The sequence below is a fragment of the Molothrus aeneus genome, chromosome 12 (assembly GCF_037042795.1).
Source record: "Molothrus aeneus isolate 106 chromosome 12, BPBGC_Maene_1.0, whole genome shotgun sequence".
Taxonomy (NCBI): Eukaryota; Metazoa; Chordata; class Aves; order Passeriformes; family Icteridae; genus Molothrus; species Molothrus aeneus.
The window spans coordinates 17,281,260-17,302,419 of record NC_089657.1 but is presented as its reverse complement, the minus strand read 5'-3'; the positions used below and the strand labels follow the sequence as shown (position 1 = coordinate 17,302,419).

General features: G+C 42.8%; 2 protein-coding genes across 3 annotated transcripts; one reads left to right on the top strand and one right to left on the bottom strand.

Annotated features, from left to right (window-relative positions):
* Positions 1-754: 754 nt before the first annotated feature.
* Positions 755-2,040, bottom strand: LOC136561628 (protein BTG1-like). Its single transcript, XM_066558012.1, has 2 exons — positions 1,876-2,040; positions 755-1,746 (listed from the first exon to the last, which is right to left on the bottom strand). Exons 1-2 carry the CDS (start codon positions 1,991-1,993, stop codon positions 1,394-1,396), a joined length of 471 nt encoding a protein of 156 aa, XP_066414109.1. The 5' UTR covers positions 1,994-2,040; the 3' UTR covers positions 755-1,393.
* A 3,147-nt stretch (positions 2,041-5,187) lies between these two features.
* On the top strand, positions 5,188-15,935 carry ATRIP (ATR interacting protein). 2 transcript variants are annotated; one of them, XM_066558267.1, is made up of 13 exons: positions 5,188-5,464; positions 6,658-6,740; positions 7,740-7,910; positions 8,530-8,645; positions 8,949-9,109; positions 10,075-10,173; positions 10,627-10,756; positions 11,518-12,246; positions 12,799-12,941; positions 13,493-13,584; positions 14,425-14,508; positions 14,787-15,033; positions 15,503-15,935. In XM_066558267.1, exons 1-13 carry the CDS (start codon positions 5,188-5,190, stop codon positions 15,562-15,564), a joined length of 2,394 nt encoding a protein of 797 aa, XP_066414364.1. In that variant the 3' UTR covers positions 15,565-15,935. The 2 variants fall into 2 exon arrangements, with proteins under 2 accessions (XP_066414364.1, XP_066414363.1); XM_066558266.1 differs by having other exon boundaries at positions 6,655-6,740.
* Positions 15,936-21,160: the final 5,225 nt, after the last annotated feature.

The window sequence follows — 21,160 nt, the reverse complement described above, 5'->3', positions numbered from 1 at the left end:
TGCTGACATGCTCACACCAGACAAAGCTCCCTTTCATCAAGTGTTAACTGTGCTCCAACACCAGGCTCCAGAAATCAGCAATGCCAGGCAGCCTTCTATGGCTGAATTAGAAACCACTGCTTCTTAGAATAGGAATCACAATATCTGTAAATTAGATCCTTTACTGGGATATCAACACTAAGAGTATCCACATAAACCAGCAACACAAAGTTTTGTTATTACATCAAACCTACTGTGTTTGATATCTTCACTAAAACTTGTACCCAACTGGTATGAGAGACCTTGACAAAAATAAGGAACTCTAAGCCAGAAACAGCAGGATTTACCTTCCAGAAAAGCCAAGGCAGTTACAGCATTGATGATAATTTTCACTCCAGCTTTCTACATGGTGCAAGTTGCAGTTTTAAACCCAAACTCCATTTCCTTATAAAATCAAGCTTTTTTTTCCTGCAATATATCAAATATTAGAAGAGTACTTTTGCTTCCATTCAGTACCAGAAAACCCACCCAGCTCTTCCCAGATTATTCAGCTGAAGACAGGCAGCCAGCAAGCTTTCCCAAAACTGAGTGTTTTGTTGTGATCTGAAATAAAGATGGATGTTCACTGCTACACCTCTTTAACTACAAAGCTTTCTGCAATTATTAGAAATAGACAGAATAAGCTTTGAGAGCAATGTTAAGAGCCTGGGGAAAAAAAAACAAAAAACAAAACAAACAAAACCCCAAACAAACAAAAGCACACCACCAAAACAAGTCAGAAGCATTTTAAGCACGTCTTTATTTTTCTACTCCCATAACTAGAAATAGCCAGACAACTAATTCATTCCCCATTTCTTTTTGCTAAAATATTGGGGTGTGATGGAACCCAGCCCTCAAATAAAAGCATGCTTTGAAAAGGGAAAAATAAAGAGTTATATCTGTGATTTGTGCCTCACAGTCAAACTTGAATGACCCTGAGAGAAGTCTGTGCAGACAAATCACTGGAAAGATTTACGTGCAGTTTGTTAGATCTGTTTCCCACCCCCCTTTGTGTTACTGCTCTGCAAATTAGAGATTGTTTTTTAGCAAGTACTAGTTTTGACTAAAACCCATCATAAAGAGTGCTACAATATTGCTTTTTATTACAAATACGCAGAACTATTTCGAAAATATAAATGTGTAAAACAATCCACCAACTGTACAGTGCATTTACAGGACACAGCCCAGAAAGGAACATGCAGTGTAAAGAACTGCTTTATACATTTAGCCCTTGGCCACAAAGAACTTGGCAGTACTACCACGACTTTAATGACTGTAGGGTGAAAAAAAAATTAAAACCAAAAAAAAGCTCAGTTACATCTAACTTTACCATGAGGTTGGGATACATACAACATCGTACAGGGAAGAGTTGTTTTTAACTAGAAACGGTCATCATGTTGTAACTCTTGGAAGGGCTGGATCTGCCAATCCTCCACTCCTCCTTGCAGCTGGTCCTGCTCTCCAGCTGTTTGGCCGCCTTCCCCCCAGGCTGGGGGCTTTCGTACAGCACACAGATAGACCCGTCCTCACCTATGCGATAGGACACTTCGAAGGGGTCGACCCACAGCGTTAATTCACTGGGTAAGAGCTGGAAGAGCCTCTCGTGGCTCAGTCCGATCATCCCCGCCGCCTTTCCTATCAAGGGGTCCATCTTATGGTTGATCCTGATGCAGCGGTAGCCGGAGCCCTTGGAGGGCACCAGGGGGAACCAGTGGTGCCTGTAGTGCTCTGCGGGAGGGAACAAAGAGGAGCTTCTGCGCGGGGCTGCGCTCCGCCGGACCCCGCGGGATGCGGGAGGGATGCAGGGGAGGGATGGAAAGAGGGGACGGAAAGAGGGGACGCGCCCCCGGCACTCACCGCGCATCGCCTCCTGCAGGCACTCGCGGAAGCACCGCAGCTGCTCCTCGCCGACCCCGCCGGCGGCCCGCAGGAGGCGGGTGACGAACGCGGCCGCCGTGGAGATCTCGGTCCTCATGTCCGCCCCGGCCCCGCTGCCAGCGCCGCCCGGCCCGGCCCCCGCGACCGGGGGCGGCTCCGCGCAACAGCCGCACGGCGCGGGCGGGACGGGGCGGGTTTGTTGTGCCGGCCGCGGGGGGGCGGGACCGGCGCGGACGCACGGACAGCCCGACACACGGACAGCCCGCCCCGCCGGGCAGCGCTCGGGGGCACCGGCCGGACGCGGCCCCGGCGCTCATTCAGCCCAACGGAATTAACGGGTGCGACGCGCGGCCGCGCTCCCGGCTCCGCTCGGCGCTGCCCTCATCGCCAGTCCGGGCCAGCGGCGGCTCCGCCCGTCCCTCCCTCAGCTCCATCGCCCGCGGTACTACGGGCAGACAGCGCTGCCTCGTTCCCTTTCCCTCTCTTTCCTCAGGACGCAATACAAGCACAGACTAAAATCCCCCTCCGTTTCAAACACACAGCTCCGGGGTCAGCCCTGAAGCGCGGGATTTCCTTTCCCTCTACCAGCAAATAACGAAACTCTCGACATTTGCCCAAAATCTGGACTACTCCTCTCCTAACCAACTCTCAGGTCTGGATCAAGATGCTGTCTTGTTAGAACAAGTTTTCACCGAAGTCCCATTTAAATTTCAGTACCTCATACTTTAAGACTTAAACTAAAAAAATTAATCTCTGCTGGTACCTGGACTGATTCAGTCACCCACTTCAGTTTTGATTTACTCAGTGTTTGGAGAATCAGAACACAAAACACATTCACATCCACCTTTACTGAAACGAGGGACAAAGAAACAACACTTGCATTGGAGTTACAGAACTCTTGCTAGCATTTAGAATAAAATACTGTTAGCAGCACTGAGAACTGTCCAAATCCACACACAAGTTGTTAACCTCAATGCTAAATTACGCTAAAGAGCCCCCTTCCACAATGTGTGCACCCAAATGAATAAATGCACAAATTCCCTGTAATCCCAGTGATTTTACTCTTAAGTAAAAAGTCAGTAAAACAGGATACTGCCAAAGCCAGGACACTAAGGGTCCTGGATTAAACTTGCAAGTGAGAAATTAAAGTAATGGTAAGAGTAGAAAGCAAATGAATCAAGCAAATAAAAGGGAGCTAAAAGTATTGCAAGAGTCAAATGGTAATGCTAAAACTGCCCACGTGGATTGAGGGCTGACACCTGGATCCATCAGTCCTAAGTGGAATATTCAAATAAAACAAGAAATTCTGGCTATAAAAATCAAAAGATGCCACATTTGTCAGGTAGTGCCAAAGTCACGCTTTGGTTTCTTGTGTTCTCCTCAGGGAGTTTCAGGTTTAAGACTCAATGTAAGCAAGACACAGAAAAGTGAGAAATCAGCAGATATGCAACTGTGTCACTTTCATCCCCCTACCCAAAAATGGTTTCATGAGCAGCTGTATTTAAAGCAAATTCTACATCTCAGACTTACTTTGTTGTTATTCTAATCCCTTGCAAGTCATTTTCTTTTAGCAGGAACACCTGGAACAGAGGAAACAAAAGTCAGTACCTTGGTTTATCTTGTTAAAAATAAAGTCTGTGCAGGTGTTCTACCATTCTATTTTTCCTCAACTTCAGCTAGAGGAAGAGGAAAAAGTAAAACTGAAGGTATACCACTCAAACAATATACTATTATTTAAAAGTAGCAATAATAAAAAATAGTAATACTAGCACAGTCCTATTAATTTCTTAAGCAACAACAAAAAATCCCAAACAATCAAACAACAAAAAAGCCCACCCAAACAAAATCTATCCAGAATTAAGAACAAGTAATGTCTAAATCCAGTTCCTTTTAGATTACTTAAATTAAGCTCTCAATACATGTCTCTACAAACATAAGCAGTAAAAACAGAGCACTAGAAATTACCAGGAGAGGTTTTAAACTAAACAACAAATTTTGGTTTTACTCCATCTCCTCAAAGCTTCTCTCTTTAAACATAAAGAGATAAAACCATTCTTAAAAGCAAGAAGAAACTTTTCTTTATGGCAAGACTACAAAGACAAACATTATGTTACCATTCCCACTAGAGGGAGAAAAGCAATAATTCCAAGCATAAATAATGGCACCTTTAGTGTTCAGAGCATCAAACCCATCATAATTTCCCCAGTTTCGCACATAATTGATAAAACAACTTCTTGGAGAAACAAAAATAAAACCTTCAGGCAATACCTCAAAACTAAAGTGCTGCAAGTGCAGTTTCTATCTGAAACCACCCCTTTTATTTGCACCTGAGCTGAGCAATCCCAGCTGATGGTCCCATTGGGATCACCTGCTGCCATTTCAGCACAGCTGGGAGCAAAGACCCTCAGGGCTTTCTTTGGGACTTTCTGGCTCCTCACAGGCAGCGCAGGGATAAAGGAAATTACCCTCTGCTGATAATCTAATTTCCCTGCATGTAATGGGCAATGGAGAAATAAACAAATCAGAATTCTTGAACAGAATTGGAAATATGTCACACCGATGCAGTGGTTTTCACTTAAAAGACCATCAAGGGATTTGTAAATTGATTTGTAGAAATGAAAATAATTTGTAACCTTGTTTTTAAAATGTGCTGCAAGACCATGGTCTCATCTCCTCTTAACAGGTTTATCAACATAGCTGTGGCCTCACACCCACCTGAGTTATACAGAGCAGGAAACTCCATTTTTCGCTCAATTTACAAACGGGCCAAATACGATTACACGAGAGGTTAACGGCAGGAATTTAACAGAGGGGGTTTAGCTGGGACTTTTGCAAATATCGCGCTTCCCTGACACTTTCAGAGATCTCAGTTTATTGAGGGCATTCGTGCCTGCGGCCGCACAGGACGAGTCACAGCCGCACTCCAGCTGCGGTGTGACGCCACCGTGCCCGGGATGAAGCCAGGTGTGACATCAGAGGGACAATCCTCACCGTGACGTCACAGCACAGTCTGACGTCATTGCTCGAAAGCCTGACGTCAGCGGCTCCCCCTCACACCGGGGAGGGCACGATCCTTCCCGCCTCCCTCCCTCCCAATCAGCGAGGCGCTTGCGTGTCGGCTGTCCGCAGCCAATCACGAGGCCGCTTACAGCCGGCTCCGAGGCCGCCGCCACTCCATTGGCTGTGCGGGAAGAGCTGCCCGGCGGTGATTGGCGGGCGGCGCGGCGCGCGGGAGGGGGCGTGGCTGTGGCGGCCCCCCGGCGTGTGGGCCCCGCGGGTCCCGGTCCCGCCATGGCGGCGCTGCCCGGGCCGCGCAAGCGGAGCGGCACCGCGCTCTGCGGGGACAGCGGGGCCGCGGCCGCCCCGCCGGCGCTCCGCAACGTTCTTCCCCCGCACAAGCGCCCCAAGAGCGCCGTGACCGGGGTCGTGGACCCCTTCGGGGACAGCGATGACTTCACGGCGGACGACCTGGAGCAGATCGACATCCTGGCCTCGCAGGCGCTGTCGCAGGATCCGCCCGCAGGACACGCGTGGGGAGCCCCGGAGCTGCCCCGGGCCGGGCGGCAAGGTCGGTGTGTCCCGGCGGCTGCCCGTCGCTGCCCGCGGCTGCGGAAGGGTTTGGTGTCCCTTTGGCATGGCCTGGGTTGGCAGGGACCTCAAAGCGCACCCAGTGCCACCCCTGCCATGGCAGGGACCCCTTCCACTGTCCCAGGCTGCTCCCAGCCCCAGTGTCCAGCCTGGCCTTGGGCACTGCCGGGGATCCAGGGGCAGCCACAGCTGCTCTGGGCACCTGTGCCAGGGCCTCACCTCCCTCAGAGGGAAGAATTCCTTCCTAATATCCAACCTCAATCTCCATCACCGTGAAGCCCCTCCGTCTTGTTCTGTCACTACAGGCTCTTGTAAATAGACTTGCTCCATCTTTCTTCTAAGTTCCCTTACGGGAATTGCTGCTGCCTGTTCCCCTGGGCAGCAGCACCCCACGGTGGTACCCCCGGTGTCACAGGGATGGTTGGGATTCGAGGAATAACGAGAATAATAATCCCAGCAGGAACACTGCATTGATCTCACGGCTCCAGGAGCCCGTGCCTGGGGTGTGTGTCGGTAATGCCAGCCTGGGATGAGGGTGCTGCATGTTAAACCTGCCAGATAAAAAACCCGACTTTCCTAAACTTTCAGCATGCTTTAGATATCATATTCTGGTAGCATGTTGGCTTTCAGATGTTTTTCCCCCTGTTAATTTTCACTAATAAATGCATAGCATGCCTTGTATTAACAGCTGACTTTCAGTTTTACTTTGAAAGAAACGAAAGCAGGGGTTTCTTCACAATGAACCTTAGAGAGCTTGAATAATCTAAGTATGTTGTAGCAACCCTGACATCTGTCACCTCTCCTGGTGAATAAGTTTTCAGTGAACACTTGTTTGTGCATTAACTGATGTTATCTCAAAAGAAATGCTTGCTTTTGCTGTGGGTCATCTTGCTGGTTTAAGATATGAGCTGATCTTTAAGGTCCCTTTCACCCCAAATCATTCTGTAATTAGAAATTTGAAGGGGCAGGGGTTCTTCTGCTGTAAGAATTGATGCACAAGCACTAGCAATGTCCCTGTGGTGGCTGGATGAGGCAGTTTACCTGTTTGTAATTGTAGTAAAATACTAAGATATTCAGATGTATGCAATGGCAAATATCAAAACCTTGGTGTTGAGTCACCAGTGATGCACATTCATCATCTGTGCTTCAAATTTTGGCTTTTCCCTGCAGCAGGAAGCAGAGCAGAAGATGGTCTGATGAGAGATGCATTCCAGTTTGAAGTGCTGCAGACACAGCATGAAGAAGTCAAACACAAGGTTGGCAATATCCTCCCTTCTCCTCCAAATATCCCATTTTTGATAGGAATAACTGAAAGGTGGGATAAATCCAGTCCCAAGCATTTAATTCTAATCAAGGTGATCTAATCTTTGTAATCCAGGGGTGTGTTAAAATAATTGTACTAGAAACAGCTCTAGTAATACTAGAGTGGGAGCAATATTTTATTTCTTGGTCATTTCAGATTAGCAAATGCTAACTTTTCAGTTTTATTTGTTCCCTAACAAATAATTTCTCTGCCCTGTCAGCCAGAGTTTTGTTCAACTGAAAAGGTTTGAGAAAGTGACATGGCTTTCAAGTGATTTATGTTACTTTACATTCTGGTGGTCATTTATGCAAAGATACTCTGTTTCCCTTCCTCCATTCTCTGTATCTTTCCCAGCTCTACTATATCCACCTTTATCAGGGAGTCTCCTACCTGAACACCACATTAAATCATAATTTTACAGTTGCAGAGAAGTGTCTTCCTGATCTTTTCTTCTTGCTTTTCTGAGTAAGTTCTATATTATCCCCAAAGTCTTGTCTCTGAGTGGTAGTGGCTGCTCAGGAGGTGTTAGAGACTCAATATCATCAAGATTCTGTCTGGGGGTGGTACCTTGTCTCAGAGTGCTTGCTGGCTGTCCTGATGGATGTAGTAGTATAATTAAATTATCACTGTTATCATCCAAACAATGAATAAATTATTGATGTGCGTGACTAGAACAGTTTTTTTTTTTTAAAAAGCCCCAAACATAATTGCAGAAAAGGGGAAGGGGAAGGATGATCTTGTAATTTTTAAAATTTATTTTAAAGAACACAGTAGCTGAGCCTGATTTAATTAAAAAAATATTAGAGGCAACATGTGTAGAATTTCTAAGCTGGGTTACCAGGAGCATTTTTCTCCCTAGAAATTACAAATACACCTAACTTTCAACCACATACTGATGCAAATGCATACTTTTGGCTATATCCATCCTTTAATGTAATTCCTCTGTTTGCAGCTGAAAGAAATGCAGGATGAAATTCTCACTAAAAATGGAGAAATTAAAATTCTGCGTGACTCAATGCAGCAGATGGAGCATGCTATGGAAGAACAGAAAAAATCATACCTGCTACTGGAGCAGCAAAAATCTCAGATTTTGAGTGAAAAAGAAAAAGAGTTCTCCAAAAAGGTTTGTAAATATGTCAGTTACCTGCAGATCATGTGCAGATGCTGATTTATGAGTTAAAGATGTCCCAAACCATTTAGTCAAAGGAAGAACATTTGTGTGAAATTGGTGTGAAACTTGCACAGTGCTTGCTTTTATTTTCTTCCCTAGAAGAAAACTTCTGTAAGAACTTGTTGAGGGTTTCCCCTGCCAAAATAAAGGAGTAAATTCAGGTGGTAGAAATTTTCATTTACTTATGCTTTTTTGAAGCCACTCTGAGAACCTTGCAATTGGAATGTATTTTAGAGTGGAAGAAGTGACAGAACAGGCTCTGTGGCTCTGATGAGATTGCTGTTCTTGTTGCAGTCATCTCTGGGCAGCCCTGAGGAGGACAGAGGCTGCTCTGCAGCCTCACAGGAGCCATGCTCTGCATGGCACTTGCTCTGTCTTAGCCACTCACAAAGGCTTCCTGCCTGAACTCCTGGCACCTGGCTCTCAGACAGTGTTAACTGGGCTAACATTCCTAAAAATGGAGATCTGGGAGTTCCCATTAAGCAGATGGTGATCTGGAGCTCCCTGGTAGCTCAGTTGCTCTGCTTGCACCACTCCTGAACCGGTGAAAGTGCCCTGAACTCCCTTTCAGGTACAGTCGCTGCACTCCGAGCTGCAGTTCAAGGATGCAGAAATGAATGAATTAAGAACTCGACTTCAGAACTGTGAAAGAAACAAGCACCTCCCTCAGGCAGTTCCAACAACGAGGTAGGGGGGTTGGAAAAGGAATTTGTGTTCATTTTTGTAATACATGTGTTTAAACTATTGAAAAGCTTTTCTTTCATCATGTGACTCTTAGCTCTGTGGTCTTTTAAAAAATACAACAAAAAAGTCTGATGACATCTGTGAAATTTGCTCAAAAAAGAGTCTTCCTTATATCTGTGACAGAAATTCAAAGAGTTTATAGTGAAGTATCTCTAAAACTCTAAAACATCAAACAGTGCAGAGAAAATAGATTGTTGTTTAATAAAATAATTACAAAAGAAATACTGTTTTGTTTTGTTATCTTAGCCCTAAAAAGAATCTTGTGGTACAAGTGAAATCAGGAGGAAGTTCTCCACAGCCAGAAAGAAGATCTTTTCCTACAAAGGAATCCTTCAATGCTGAAATATCCACTAGGCCATCGAGTTCTTCAGGAAATTTGATGGCCCTGACGACTTCAAACAAAGAAGGTAAACCCATGTACAGCTTGCAACATTTTTAGTTACATGTAAACATTCTACATTACAGAAGTATTTTGTGATTGAACAGTTGCAGTCAGTTCACAGTTAATTTTGGTTAGGTTTTCTTTTTCCACTTTATACCAACTGGAGTTAAATAGCCATGACTGAAATTTGCATGAAGATCATTTTAATTCATACCTTAGTAAGAGATGCCAAGGTGGCAATGATGAAGTGGCCAGTGGCTGCAATAAAAAACTTTATTATGTGATGAACTAAAACATCCAAATTGTTGATCTGTCTTTTCTCATTGCATAAAGAACAGGAAATAATTTGCCTATTTCTTGGTCTGTTAGTCAGCTAATGAATGTTTTGTATTCTTGTTCTAGCTTTTTGGGGATTGGATTTTAAAGGGTACATATTTAGCTGTATTTAAAGAAGCAACTGAAACAATGTACTCATTTCCTCTTTTATATGTAGGGCAGAAATTCTCACAAAATTCTATCTTGAAATTAATTGAGTAAACATTAGGAAATTAATATCTGCATATATTTGAAGATAGCTATAATATGAAACAAAAGTAGTGTTTTTTTAATAGCAATGGGAAATAATAAAAGTAAGAAATGTGGATATCATCAACTAATCCTTACTGGAAGAGACATGAAAAATCTGAGATGTTGCTGTCAGTTACACTGTTCATTCTAAAAATATGGGCAGTAGGAACTCCAGCAAAAAGAAAAATGCAGTAGCCTGAAAGCATTAGTATTGCTATTGTTTGTTATGGTAACAACACTCAATATGCCTATTTGTTTGAAAAAATACATTTGTTTACTTTTTTTCTGAACTCTGCAAGGCTTTTGGCCTTGGTTTGCTTGGTAATTGTGACATATAGAGACAATTAAAATATTATCTAACACTGTGGCTGTGTGTACAGGATGGGTGCAGATCTGTGTTCTCCCAATCCCTGTTTGTTTCAGACAGGAAGATAACCCATCCTGAAGTTTCATCCCTGAAGAAGCACAAAGCAACAGGAAAAAATGGTTCTTACAACTCTGTCCCCAAACGAAAAACACAAGGTAATATCATTCTGGCAATGCAGAAATAAAACCAGGGAAAATGTACCTTTAAAAAAATCCAGAACACTGTAAAGCATTTTCAGCAGTCACCTCAAAGAATTCTTTAGGGTACTGTCTTAGTGGAATTGCATCACATAATTTCAGTGTCTGGAGTAGAAAATGGAGGGCAAGTCACCAGAACAGCTGGGATATGTGATCACTTTGCTCAAGCTATTTTGCTAATATGGGATCATAATTAAAAGACCTCTAAATATAACTTGGTTTGTATTTAAATATCTAAAATTAATTTTTCTGAAAATCATCCTCCTGTTAAAAAAGAAGATTCATCGTGAAAAAACCAAACCAAATTTGAGGTTGTGAGCACTCTCACAATAAGGCTGATCTTCTGAAATACTGATTTTTTTGTTGTTGATGATGGCAAATCTTCTCCAAAGAAAATCTGTATCCTTCCAGGTTCTATCTTGCTGAATGCACTGATGAAGCAGCCCATAGCCCCTGGGTCACTTCTAGGTTTCTGCCACCTTCTCAGCAACAACTCTGAGCCTCTGTCTGGAGCTGTGTTGCCACCCAACTCTTTGGATAGGTAAGTTTTATTTTCTTTGTAAACTGTACTGCCATGTTCAGCACAGTGCCATTCTCTGTACTAAGAAACACTTGGTCATGCAGGACAGCTCATTCCCATGGTAAATCATGCTGTGCTTAGGCCATTTCATGCAAAATTTGGAACATCATTCTGTGTCTTTGATTATCACAGATACTAAACACTAGAGCATCCTTAAAAAATAAATTAGGTTAATTATCAGTTCAGGGAAGGCACAGAACTAAAGTAAAGCTGTGAGCAGCTTGCATTGCAATGAGGGAAGCACAGAAACATGATCATGAGTTAAGAGGGAAGAAAATGCTCAAGATGTGATTAAAAAGTTGGTTTTATATCTTCAAAATATAAACCATGTTCAAATTGGTGTGCAACCATGTTCCAATGTACAATTGGTGTGCAACCTTCCAAGATATATTTATATTTCCTGGTAAAGCATTTTAAATATGAAGATTGGATATGAATTATAATAGTTTTTCACTTTACAGAATTAATAGCTGAAATACCTTTGCTTTTCAGATAGGTTATTTTATTAGTGATGAAACCTAGAATACTTTGAAATGACTCTTCCATGCAGGCATCAAGGAGTAGGATGATGTTTTTCCCCCTTTATTTCCTATATTGAAAACAGACATCTCTTAGTACTCTGGCCTTTCTATTATTCAATTCATAATATGGATTACTCAGATTTCAAGTCTGTTCTCTGCCTTTTCTTGTGAAGCATTTCCCTTTTACTTTTGTTTGGACAGGAAACCCACCCAACTCCCCAGCAGCAGGACAACTCAAGAAGGAATCGCTCCTCTTGTATCCCTGCAAGAAGCTCAAAAACTGGCAATAACAGGACTGAACTTGATTGCTCTGGATGAAGGATTATGTGAGGGAAGGCCAGCAGAAGGCCAGGGAGGGCTCCTGCCCCTCACACAGAGCAGGATCCCAGGTGCTGTGCATCTCCTGCCCTTGCTGGAGCACCACCTTGGTGCCTTCTGCCGAGCAGAGCAGCTCGGGGATGCCCCAGGGAATGGAGCCTGTGGGACCCACCCAACTGCTTCTTCCAGAGCCAGCACAAACACGGGCTCAGGCAAGGAGGACTTCAGGCTGAACCTTGAAGAAACAACTCTTGTATCACTGGGGATCCTTTATTATCTGGTGTTCTACAGCTGGGATGTTGTCCACACGTTGCTGTCTGCTGAAATGGAAAACAGTTCTGCTGCTGGAGATGAACAGATTTCCAAGATGGACAAAAATGTGTTCTGTGACAATCAGTGTGACAATAAAGAAGAGAGCAGGACACAAGGAGGGCTGGCTGCTCCACAGGATCCTCCCAATACTGATGGAGCTCAACATTCTTTGTTTAAAAAGCTGCTTCAGATTTTATCTTTTTCTGCTGCAAGGGGTTCCCAGACTGACAATATCCTGAGCCAAAGCCTAAAGGTTTTGGTAAAATTAGCTGAAAATTCAACTATGGACTTATTAATAAAGTAAGTCAGTCATAGCTTTAAAATTATTTCAGAGTCTGTTGTTAAGCAGTTTTCATTCTCTGTTAAAACTCATCTGGGCAGCTTCCACTAGAAGTTGTACTATGTATGAGAGAAATCACATTTCAGATCATATTTGAGAAGCAACTGAGGATCTTTCTACTTCCTTTGCTGTTAATGAGTGTAATAATCATCCCTGATCAGTAACGAGGTTTATTCATATATTATTTATTCATATGAAGCAGATGCTGTTGCCCCATTGAAAGTGAAGAACCTTTGTAACGTTCATCTTGGGGTTTTTGTGATTGCTGGGAGGTGCATAAGGAAGGAAAGCACAGGATCTCATTCTGGCAGCTAAAACTGCCAGAGTGAACTGCAGAGTGACTGCCAAAGTAACAATGTTTTCCAGCATACTTTGTATTTATGACAGATAATTTGAGATTGGGTATGTTCTGAATAGCTTAACAGGCACAAATGATGATACCGTCTACAAAAAGTAGTGTATTTCCAACTTGGGACTGCACTTCCCTTTTCTAACTCAGTTTTGTTTTGAAGTTTCCAGCACTTACTGAGTACTCAGGTGCTGCAGCGCTGCCTGCGGCCCGAGACCCCTCTGCCTGCCGTGCTTCTGACTGTGAGGCTCCTGGGAGCCCTTGCTCAGCACCACCTGCTGGCTGCTCAGCTCTGTTCTCATTCAGGTAAAACACTGCAGCAGACAGAGAACTGTTACCATGACTGACAGTAATGCCAACAGGCCTTGCTCCAAGCTGCTGAAACCCCAGAAGGCAAAAAGCCTGCTCTGTGACCTGAAAACTTGTTTTCTGCTTATGATTTGGAGAGTATTTGTCTTGTGGTGTCTGTCTACAAGCAGTGCTTTTGATAGCCATTTTAAAAGCACTTTCTAGATTGTGTATTTAAGGTTGATGAGGAAAAAGGGGCTTTTGAGGAGTTTTGAAGTTAAATTTATCTGTGCTCATGGCACTGCTCAGAGATTCCAGTACTCTGCATGACAAATGATCTCTGTTCAGTTCCTTGTGAATGCACCAGGACAGGATTACCACAAAGGCAAATATAAGTTTTAGGGATACCAATTTCCTCAGCACTGCTGAAGATGTGGGAAGTAAAACAAGAAGCTGAGCCTGTACCATGAGCCCTAGGACAGAACTCAAAATGTTTTCTTGGCTGATAGAATGAATTTTTGTCATGAACAAGTGGCTGGTTGGAAAAAGAACAAAGTTCTCTGTTTCAGATACCTGCCTTCTCCTTGCACTCTACATGTACATAACATCAAGACCAGACAAATCAGCATCTGAAATACTTTGGCTTCAGCTGGAGCAAGAGGTAACCACAGCTGAGTGTCCATGTGCTCCTTCCTTCTCCTTCCAGTTGGGGGAGTGGGAGGAGCAGGATTGTGCACAAATTGTCTGAAAACAAGTTCTTTCTCTAGCTGAAATACAAAACTGCAATTATGGGCTTACAGTAAGGGATTACATTGATTTTTGAAAGGACCTGCTTGAAACTGAATCAGTAACTATCCTTGAAGAGACCATTGGTCATAAAAGGCTTTCAAGTCACTGAAAAAACCAAGGGAGATCCTAGGATGGCTTCAGATGTTCAGCACTAAGCTTTATTTTGCTTTTAGAGCAATAGAAGAGTAAAAAGAAGCAAGATTTGCATTTCATCTTGATTGTATTTATAACATTTAAAGGCATTCTGTAGTGATTTAGGATTTATATTCCTTGCAATGAATGGAAATGCTACCTTGCTGTTTAACAGTCATGGTTATATACAGAAAGAATAGCTTTTAAACCTAGTTTGTGTTGTTTGTACAGACAGAAGTGACAACAGTCTTGTTTGAGGTTTTATTTGCTCTACTTCTCTCATTTTAAAGAATTTTGAACCCTTTCCATTACCCCCACTGTTCTATTAAGTGTAAGCACATTATTTGTATGCAGTGAACTAGAGGCCCCTGACCTTGTCAGCCTCGCTCATCAGAAAGTTAAGAAGGTTTCTGTGCAAGGCAAACTCTGTCTATGAAATGTTACAGGGAAAAAAACTTGTACACCTTTGAAGGTAAAAGACATCAGCTGTTAGGAGAAAAAAAAATATGCCAAGACTATTTGAAACTAGCAATGAATTAGAAGTTGGCTCTCACTCTAACCCAGCCTGTGTTTGTAACAGACACTGAGGCTCCTGACACGCTGCATGTGGTGCTCCAGAGCAGCAGTTTTATTTCCTGGCACTGACTGTCAGTGCTACCTCGAGGTATGTTCACCACACTCCCCCAGTTTACCCTGCTGACAACTTCCCAGTACTCAATGCTGAAATTGCTTTTTGCCCCTTTTATTTTTTTGCTGTAGAGAAACAGAAGTGTTGTGTACTTTAGAGGATGCCACCTTCTAGGAAGCTTGCTTTGGCTTGCTAGAAAATATCCTGAAATTTGAATGTTTGAAGAGATTAAGCAGTAAAGTTCATATTGAAATGAGTTTTCTGCTGCTATATTTTTGCTAACAGTGTGTTGAGGCACTGTTTTTCTCTTGCAGGGGGTGAAGGCACTGATTGTGATGCTGCACAGACAGTGGATGAAGATCAGATCTGAGACCAGCTTGTGTGCACACAGGGAACGAGTTATTCAGTTTTTACGGGATGCTGTTTTACTCCTGCACAGCCTGTCTCAGAAAGATAAACTGTTCCATGAACACTGTTTGGAAGTTCTCCATCAATATGACCAGGCCATGCCAGGCATAAGAGCCATTCTCAAAAAAACTCAAAAACTGAGTGCCTCTGAAGGTAAAAATCAGTCAAATGTTGGCTTTTTTCCATGTTGCAGAAATAAAAATTTAACTTTTCTCTTTTAACAAGTACCACAGCTGGTTGTTGCTCAGGCCTCTGGAGGCAGTTTAGATTGGATATTAGGAAGAAATTCTTCCCTGTGACAGTGGGGAGGCCCTGGCACAGGTTGCCCAGAGAAGCTGTGGCTGCCCCATTCCTGGAAGTGGCCAAGTCCAGGTTGGATGGGGCTTGGAGGAACCTGGAATAGTGGAAGGGGTTCCTGAAAAAGGCATTAAAGAAAAGAAGGGGAGAAGCTTGTGTGACAAAACACAAATCTAAAGACCTGTTTGCATGGAACCTTCAGAAATTTTATTTGCTGTAGTCTTCTACCATCAGTATGTTCTAAAATGCAGATAGCAGCTATAATTATACTGTATGAAGCAGGAAAAAAAATCATCTTCTGAAACATTATTATTTTTTGTTGCAGAGCTGATTTTGGATGAATTGTATCCTCCTGAGCCAGAAGAGCATGGAACAGACTCCAGCTAGCCAACAGCAAAGATCTCTGTCCTTCCTCATCTGAATCATCACTGCCAATGTAAATGTGAACTTTGAATCATCCTTTTGAGTGCTAACCTTGGGTTGCACTCAAACACAGCACAACTAAGACACATTTCTCTGTTGTAATTATTTCAGTGCTATCTAAATGTAGCTGAAAGCAAAGGAATTTTGATGAGAGTGATACTGCTGTGCAAACTCACTCAATGGCTTATGACTGGTTCTGGTAATGAATTCCATCCTGTATGAAACCACTGTAAATGGAATGGAAATTTCTATTCTCCATTTTCCTGTGACTACAGCTGAATTTATGGTGCTGAGGTGTTTGGCATCACTGCATTCATATGAAAGCCTTTTGAACACCCTTGTGTCTTTTGTAGCTGTACCACTTCCTTGTGTGACTTCCAGAATTTTCATATTGTTGATATTAGTAAACATTTTATGGTGATTTTAAAAATCCTTCTAGAAATAACTTTAGAATTGGCACTTCACTACAGGGCTTTGAGTTTCTTGCTGAGGATTGATGAAATTGAGGTCAGATAACCAATCTCCTGAAAGAGTAATTACTGAGATGCCAAAACAAACAATACTAGAACTTACATTTTCCAATTCACCTTAAAAGAGTAAGATGGTACTGTTGAGGGTTGCATCCTAGGCAACAGAAGGATATTTACATGTGTGCACAATGACTGGGATTTTTGGTCATGATGAAGATGAAGGAGCCTCTCATTGCTAGGATTCAGCACCAAAGGTTGGAGGAAGAGCTGCTGCCCCACCTTTGAAGTGTGCATGACCCTCACTCACTGTCCCACTGGGCTGCAGGTCATCAGCTGGGCCTTAGACCCTAAAAAGGGAAGTGGGTTATTAAAATGAGCTCACAGGTGAGTGGTTAGATAGGAGAGCTCTTTTCCATTTTTAACAGGAATGTGGTTAAGAACAAGTCTGGATCCAGGAACCAGGAGGACAAGAGACTGGATGAGTGGGAAGGAAGCCTTTGGAAAACTGGGAGACATTCTGTGCTCTGGTCATGCCCAAAGAGGCTGTGGCCTGCCCTGCAGCAAAGAGCCCACTCCAGGGTGCTCAGCAAGCTCCTGGCTTGGCTCTTGCTTTGGAAGAGAATTGAAGAACTGGGATAATAACCCAGCACCACCAGAGGGCCAAAGCTCCTTCCTCCCCCCAGCCTGGGCTCAGCCTCCTCCTCCTCCTTTCTGAGCAGCAGCTGCAGCAGGCAGGGCCAGGTCATTTCTGTGAAACACAAGCTGCCAACTGCTCCTCTCAGTAACAGGTTTCAAGTCCCTGGTAGCATCTGGAAAGCTGCCATGTTCCTGCTGAAATGCACCAAGGAAGGATGCACAGGCACAGAGCAGCAAAGCCTTCCAAGCCTGTGTGTGCTTGCATGGTCACAACCCTGGAAATGTCACCAGGCCCTGGACAAGACAAGCTGCATTTACTGTTGTGACAAAAAACATTTCACTTGTCCATGTAAAATAAATGAATAAGCAAATAAACAAAGCAACTAAAAAAAAAAAAAAAAAAAGTAAAACAACCACCAAACAACATTTCCTGGTCTTCAGGATTAGAGAGAAGACCTGGAAAGTGCATGTAAAAGCCCTTTCCTTCCTCAAAACCAAAATAAACATTAAGATAATTCCTTAAGAACAGCCCAATGAGCAGAAGCTGTGGTGAAGCAGTATCTGGCCATGAGCCTGCTGTGAGGGGCAAGCTTAGAGCTGTCCTAACAAAGATATGACAGCCACAGTACCTCAGATACCCCAAAATGCAGTGATCATCAGTTTTCAACAGTTCTCACTGCTTAATTTCTCTAAACAATTTGAGTTTATAGAGATAAGAGACGTTTAACCCATCTGGGTGAACAGAGCAAATGAACTGTTAAGAACTTGGACAAAAACCAGTTCCCTAAAGAATCCCAAAGTGCTGGAGCAATCCAGTTCTAAAAAGTTGTTTAAAGAAATTCCTGGCTTCATCTAAAGGGTGTGTGTATGGCAACTTGGAAAAAGGGAGAAGTGGATTATTGCTAAACTTTATATATAAACAGAAGAGTTATCTCTGGAAAAAACTGGTAGGAAAACTCTTAACTGTTCCCTCCTGGCTCTGCATCCCTTCCCATCCACCTCCTCTAACAGACAACACCCAAACATGTACATTTACATTCTTATTTTCTCCTAACTCTGGACTTTAAAATAGTACAACCCAGGCTCCAAACAGATCCAATCCCCTGCACTTGGACAGGCAGGAATCACAGTAACATCATGTTATTGTGAAATTAAACCACAGCTTTTAAAATTGAAGGAATTGTCTGTTCACATTCCTAAGGAAAAATGAGGCTGTACTCCTAAAGAGCAAAGGCAAAAAAAAATGTATTTACAGAACCACCATATTTAAGACATTTGCAATGATCAACCTTGACAGGATTATTTTAATATTATGTTGACCTTCAGCAATTCTTCCCTTTTTTTCTTTCTCCTGGAATTTTTCCCAGGATTAAAAAGATCCAATCATGTATGCAACAGCTCATCATCCCTGATCATCAGTTCTTCACTCCCTGAAGAATTCCCACCACAGCAACTTTTCATTTCCCCACCACCTTACAGATAAGCTGTGCCTCCATATTAACTGAGAAAAGCAATTTACTCTGGCATCAAGCACAGGCACAAGACTGAACAATTAAGTGCTGAGCAAAGGAAATCCACCAGGCATCTTCTACACATGATTATCACATTCCTCAGCAGCAGCACCCATCTGCTTCCTTGCCCCTGGGGATGGCAACCAGGGTTTCCCCTTGGCTGAAGGCTGAGCTCACCAGAGCTGCTTTTTGCTGCTCAATGAAACCTTGCTCAATTCTACACCTTGCAGGTCATGGGTGAGGTTGGAAGGGGGCTCTGCAGCTCATCCAGCCCCCAGACTCCCACAAAGAAGCCAAAAAACTGCTTTGTGTCGTGTCATATCTTCACCCATCTTTTTAAACCAAGCTGACATGGGTGAAGATGGCAAATACAAAATGCCTTGTTCTGTAGCACACAACATCATCCCTGACCTGAGTTGGGTTTATTCACATTAATCCCACGAGTGAGCTACTGCTTAAAAGCCTGTGCTAAACAATTAGAACAAAGTCATCCTAAGCACTGAATGTTTTTGTTATAGTCTGCAGTATTATTTATGGCTATAATGGCCAAATGGTCACAATTAGGGTCAAATGCAGCAGTTCTGCCTGCACAGACTGTTATCTCTGTGAATGTAACAGCAAATGCAAATTTCCACTTCCAGTGTAAATTGCTAAAAAATGTACATTGTTGATTGTAATTTAGCAGATTGGTAAGAAAAGGTGATCTGTGATATGTACAAAGATCTACAAACCCGCTGTGGCTGAAGTTTAGCAAAGTGCTTCCAAGAGCAAGGGCCAACACCTTCACACCTGAAGTGTGACTGCCAGCACTGCTGAGCCTGGACTAATTTGAAAACTTAGTCCTAAAGCTTGTCAGTGCAATAGATGCTCAAAGGCTAACCTGCTTTTGAAAATATCCAGAGGAAATTGCCACTTTATTTTCATATATGGTCAGAATGTAATAACCAGTGCCTGTAGAGTGTCCTAACAGGGGTAACACCAAGAGTAATGTTTTAATCTATGCATTAATCATGTTCTAGGTTGGTGTGTTGAGAATGAACAATTTGATTTGCTAAAGAACCTTCTTTACAGCACAGCTGAGCTGCAACTCCTGCCCAAGAGTCTGAGAATGACATCCTACCTGATTCCAGGGGCAAGGTACCATCAGAGTGAACCACAAATCCCATTGCAGGAACAAGAAGTGTTAAATGAAAAGGCTGAAGTAGCTGGTTTAAGCTGTTTTGAGTGCAGTAAGGGAAAAATGGGATATCAGAGGTTATTTTATAATGGCTAACTGGCTCTGAGGGGGGACTGCCTTTACAGAGAACACAATTCCAACAGTGCAGAAGCCTGAGCTCTTGAAATGATAAAGTAACATTTTTCACCTTTCAGGTTTAACTCATGCACTTTTCCCCCTCCTATGTGGCTCACTGAAAAGGTGTAAATCTGACCAGGTTCCTGTGGTACAGGCCTGGCACCTAAAAACAACAAAATAAAAGTCAAATAATAATCAGAGAGAAAAAACCAGGCCCCAAACCACTGGATAAAGCAAATCTGGTGAGTTATTCCAAGTGCTGAGATATGATACTGAGTTTCCATACTTGGAAAAAATAAAACAGGCAAGTATTGCTTGTTTGGCAATAATTGAAGTTTTTCCCTCCTGTGTGTCCAGCTCTTCCCACACAACCCTGCCATGAGTTTTAAATGCATGCCAAGTTTAGTTCTGGAAAAAATCACACTACCATAGACAACTGCTGATTAAACATTATGAAAACATAACCAGCAATATTCCTCACCTAACCCTGGGCTCCCAATTTTCAGTTCAGCCATTTGCTCTCCTATACAACCATTAACTGCAATAAGAAAGGTGAAGGTACCTTTGAAACCCTATGTGCTCCTTAAGGGAAACTGCAGGTTGTAATCAAAGCCCAGGTTCTGCCCTACGTGTAGAGAGAGGGGAAGGCACACAGCTTTCCTTTGAGCATTTCTCTGCCTCTCACTTCTCAAACTCAGCCATACTGGACAGGTGCACCTGCTAAAAGTCATGGGAAAAGAGGAACAGATGAACTAAAAAGCAGTGCTAACAAAATAATCATAAATAACTGCAATTTCCTGGTGACATTTCTAGCCCAAACATTTATTATATGTTTTCTAGATTTAGCTTTTTAGGAGCATGCATTTTGTCTGCTGCCTCCAGTCAACCAAGAGAAAATGTGAAATAAAACTACAAGTGAAATTATTTATATTGCACCTCCAACACATTATCAGCTGTAGCTGAGACTCCAACAAATTCAAGGAGTAACACTACAAAACCACCCAATTATTATGGGGTTTTGATTGGGTGTTAGTAGGCTTTTTAAAATTTCTGTGTTTCTCCCTTTGTTTTTCTTTTAAATGCTACATTAGAATGTAGCTGGCAATTCAAGGTAATAATGCTGATACACTAAACAATTCACTGCTGGGTGGTGTCATATAAAGAATACTCTTGAACTGTTTAAAGAAAATATTTTCAAGTGAAAGACTAATGAGTTAGGAGTGTGAATACAACCTTTCTAAAGCATTTTTATCAAAACTATAAAATACACAAACACTTCAGCAAAAACATTTTCAGACAGTAGAAAGCACCACTTACCTCATGCTGAATTGGTCAAATTGGTGAATGAGGCACAATACTCAACACACAAGTCTAAACAGGTTGAGAAGATATTTTTAATGAAATTACAGACTTCCTTGGAATCAATCCTTTTGGACTTGCTTGGCAGCAGCCTGTCAGAGGATCATTCAGCAGCTTACACTGTCCTTGCTTTATTCTGTGATCTGTAACTTTGGTTAGGCTTCAGTCTCCACCACCAAAAGCAATGTTCATGATACAAGGTGACCTGAAGGACACTCAGTAACACGAGCTGTCAAACACATGAAGGAAAATGTAGCTTTGCAGACACACCCCTAAATAATACTCAAAAT

Coding starts and splice junctions, on each gene's coding strand:
- LOC136561628 (XM_066558012.1), bottom strand. CDS start 1,993: ATGAGGACCGAGATCTCCACGGCGGCCGCGTTCGTCACCCGCCTCCTG. Junction 1,747..1,875: donor CCTGCAGGAGGCGATGCGCG/GTGAGTGCCGGG, acceptor TCCCTCCCGCAG/AGCACTACAGGCACCACTGG.
- ATRIP (XM_066558266.1), top strand. CDS start 5,188: ATGGCGGCGCTGCCCGGGCCGCGCAAGCGGAGCGGCACCGCGCTCTGC. Junction 6,741..7,739: donor ATGAAGAAGTCAAACACAAG/GTTGGCAATATC, acceptor CTCTGTTTGCAG/CTGAAAGAAATGCAGGATGA. Junction 12,247..12,798: donor ACTATGGACTTATTAATAAA/GTAAGTCAGTCA, acceptor TTTGTTTTGAAG/TTTCCAGCACTTACTGAGTA.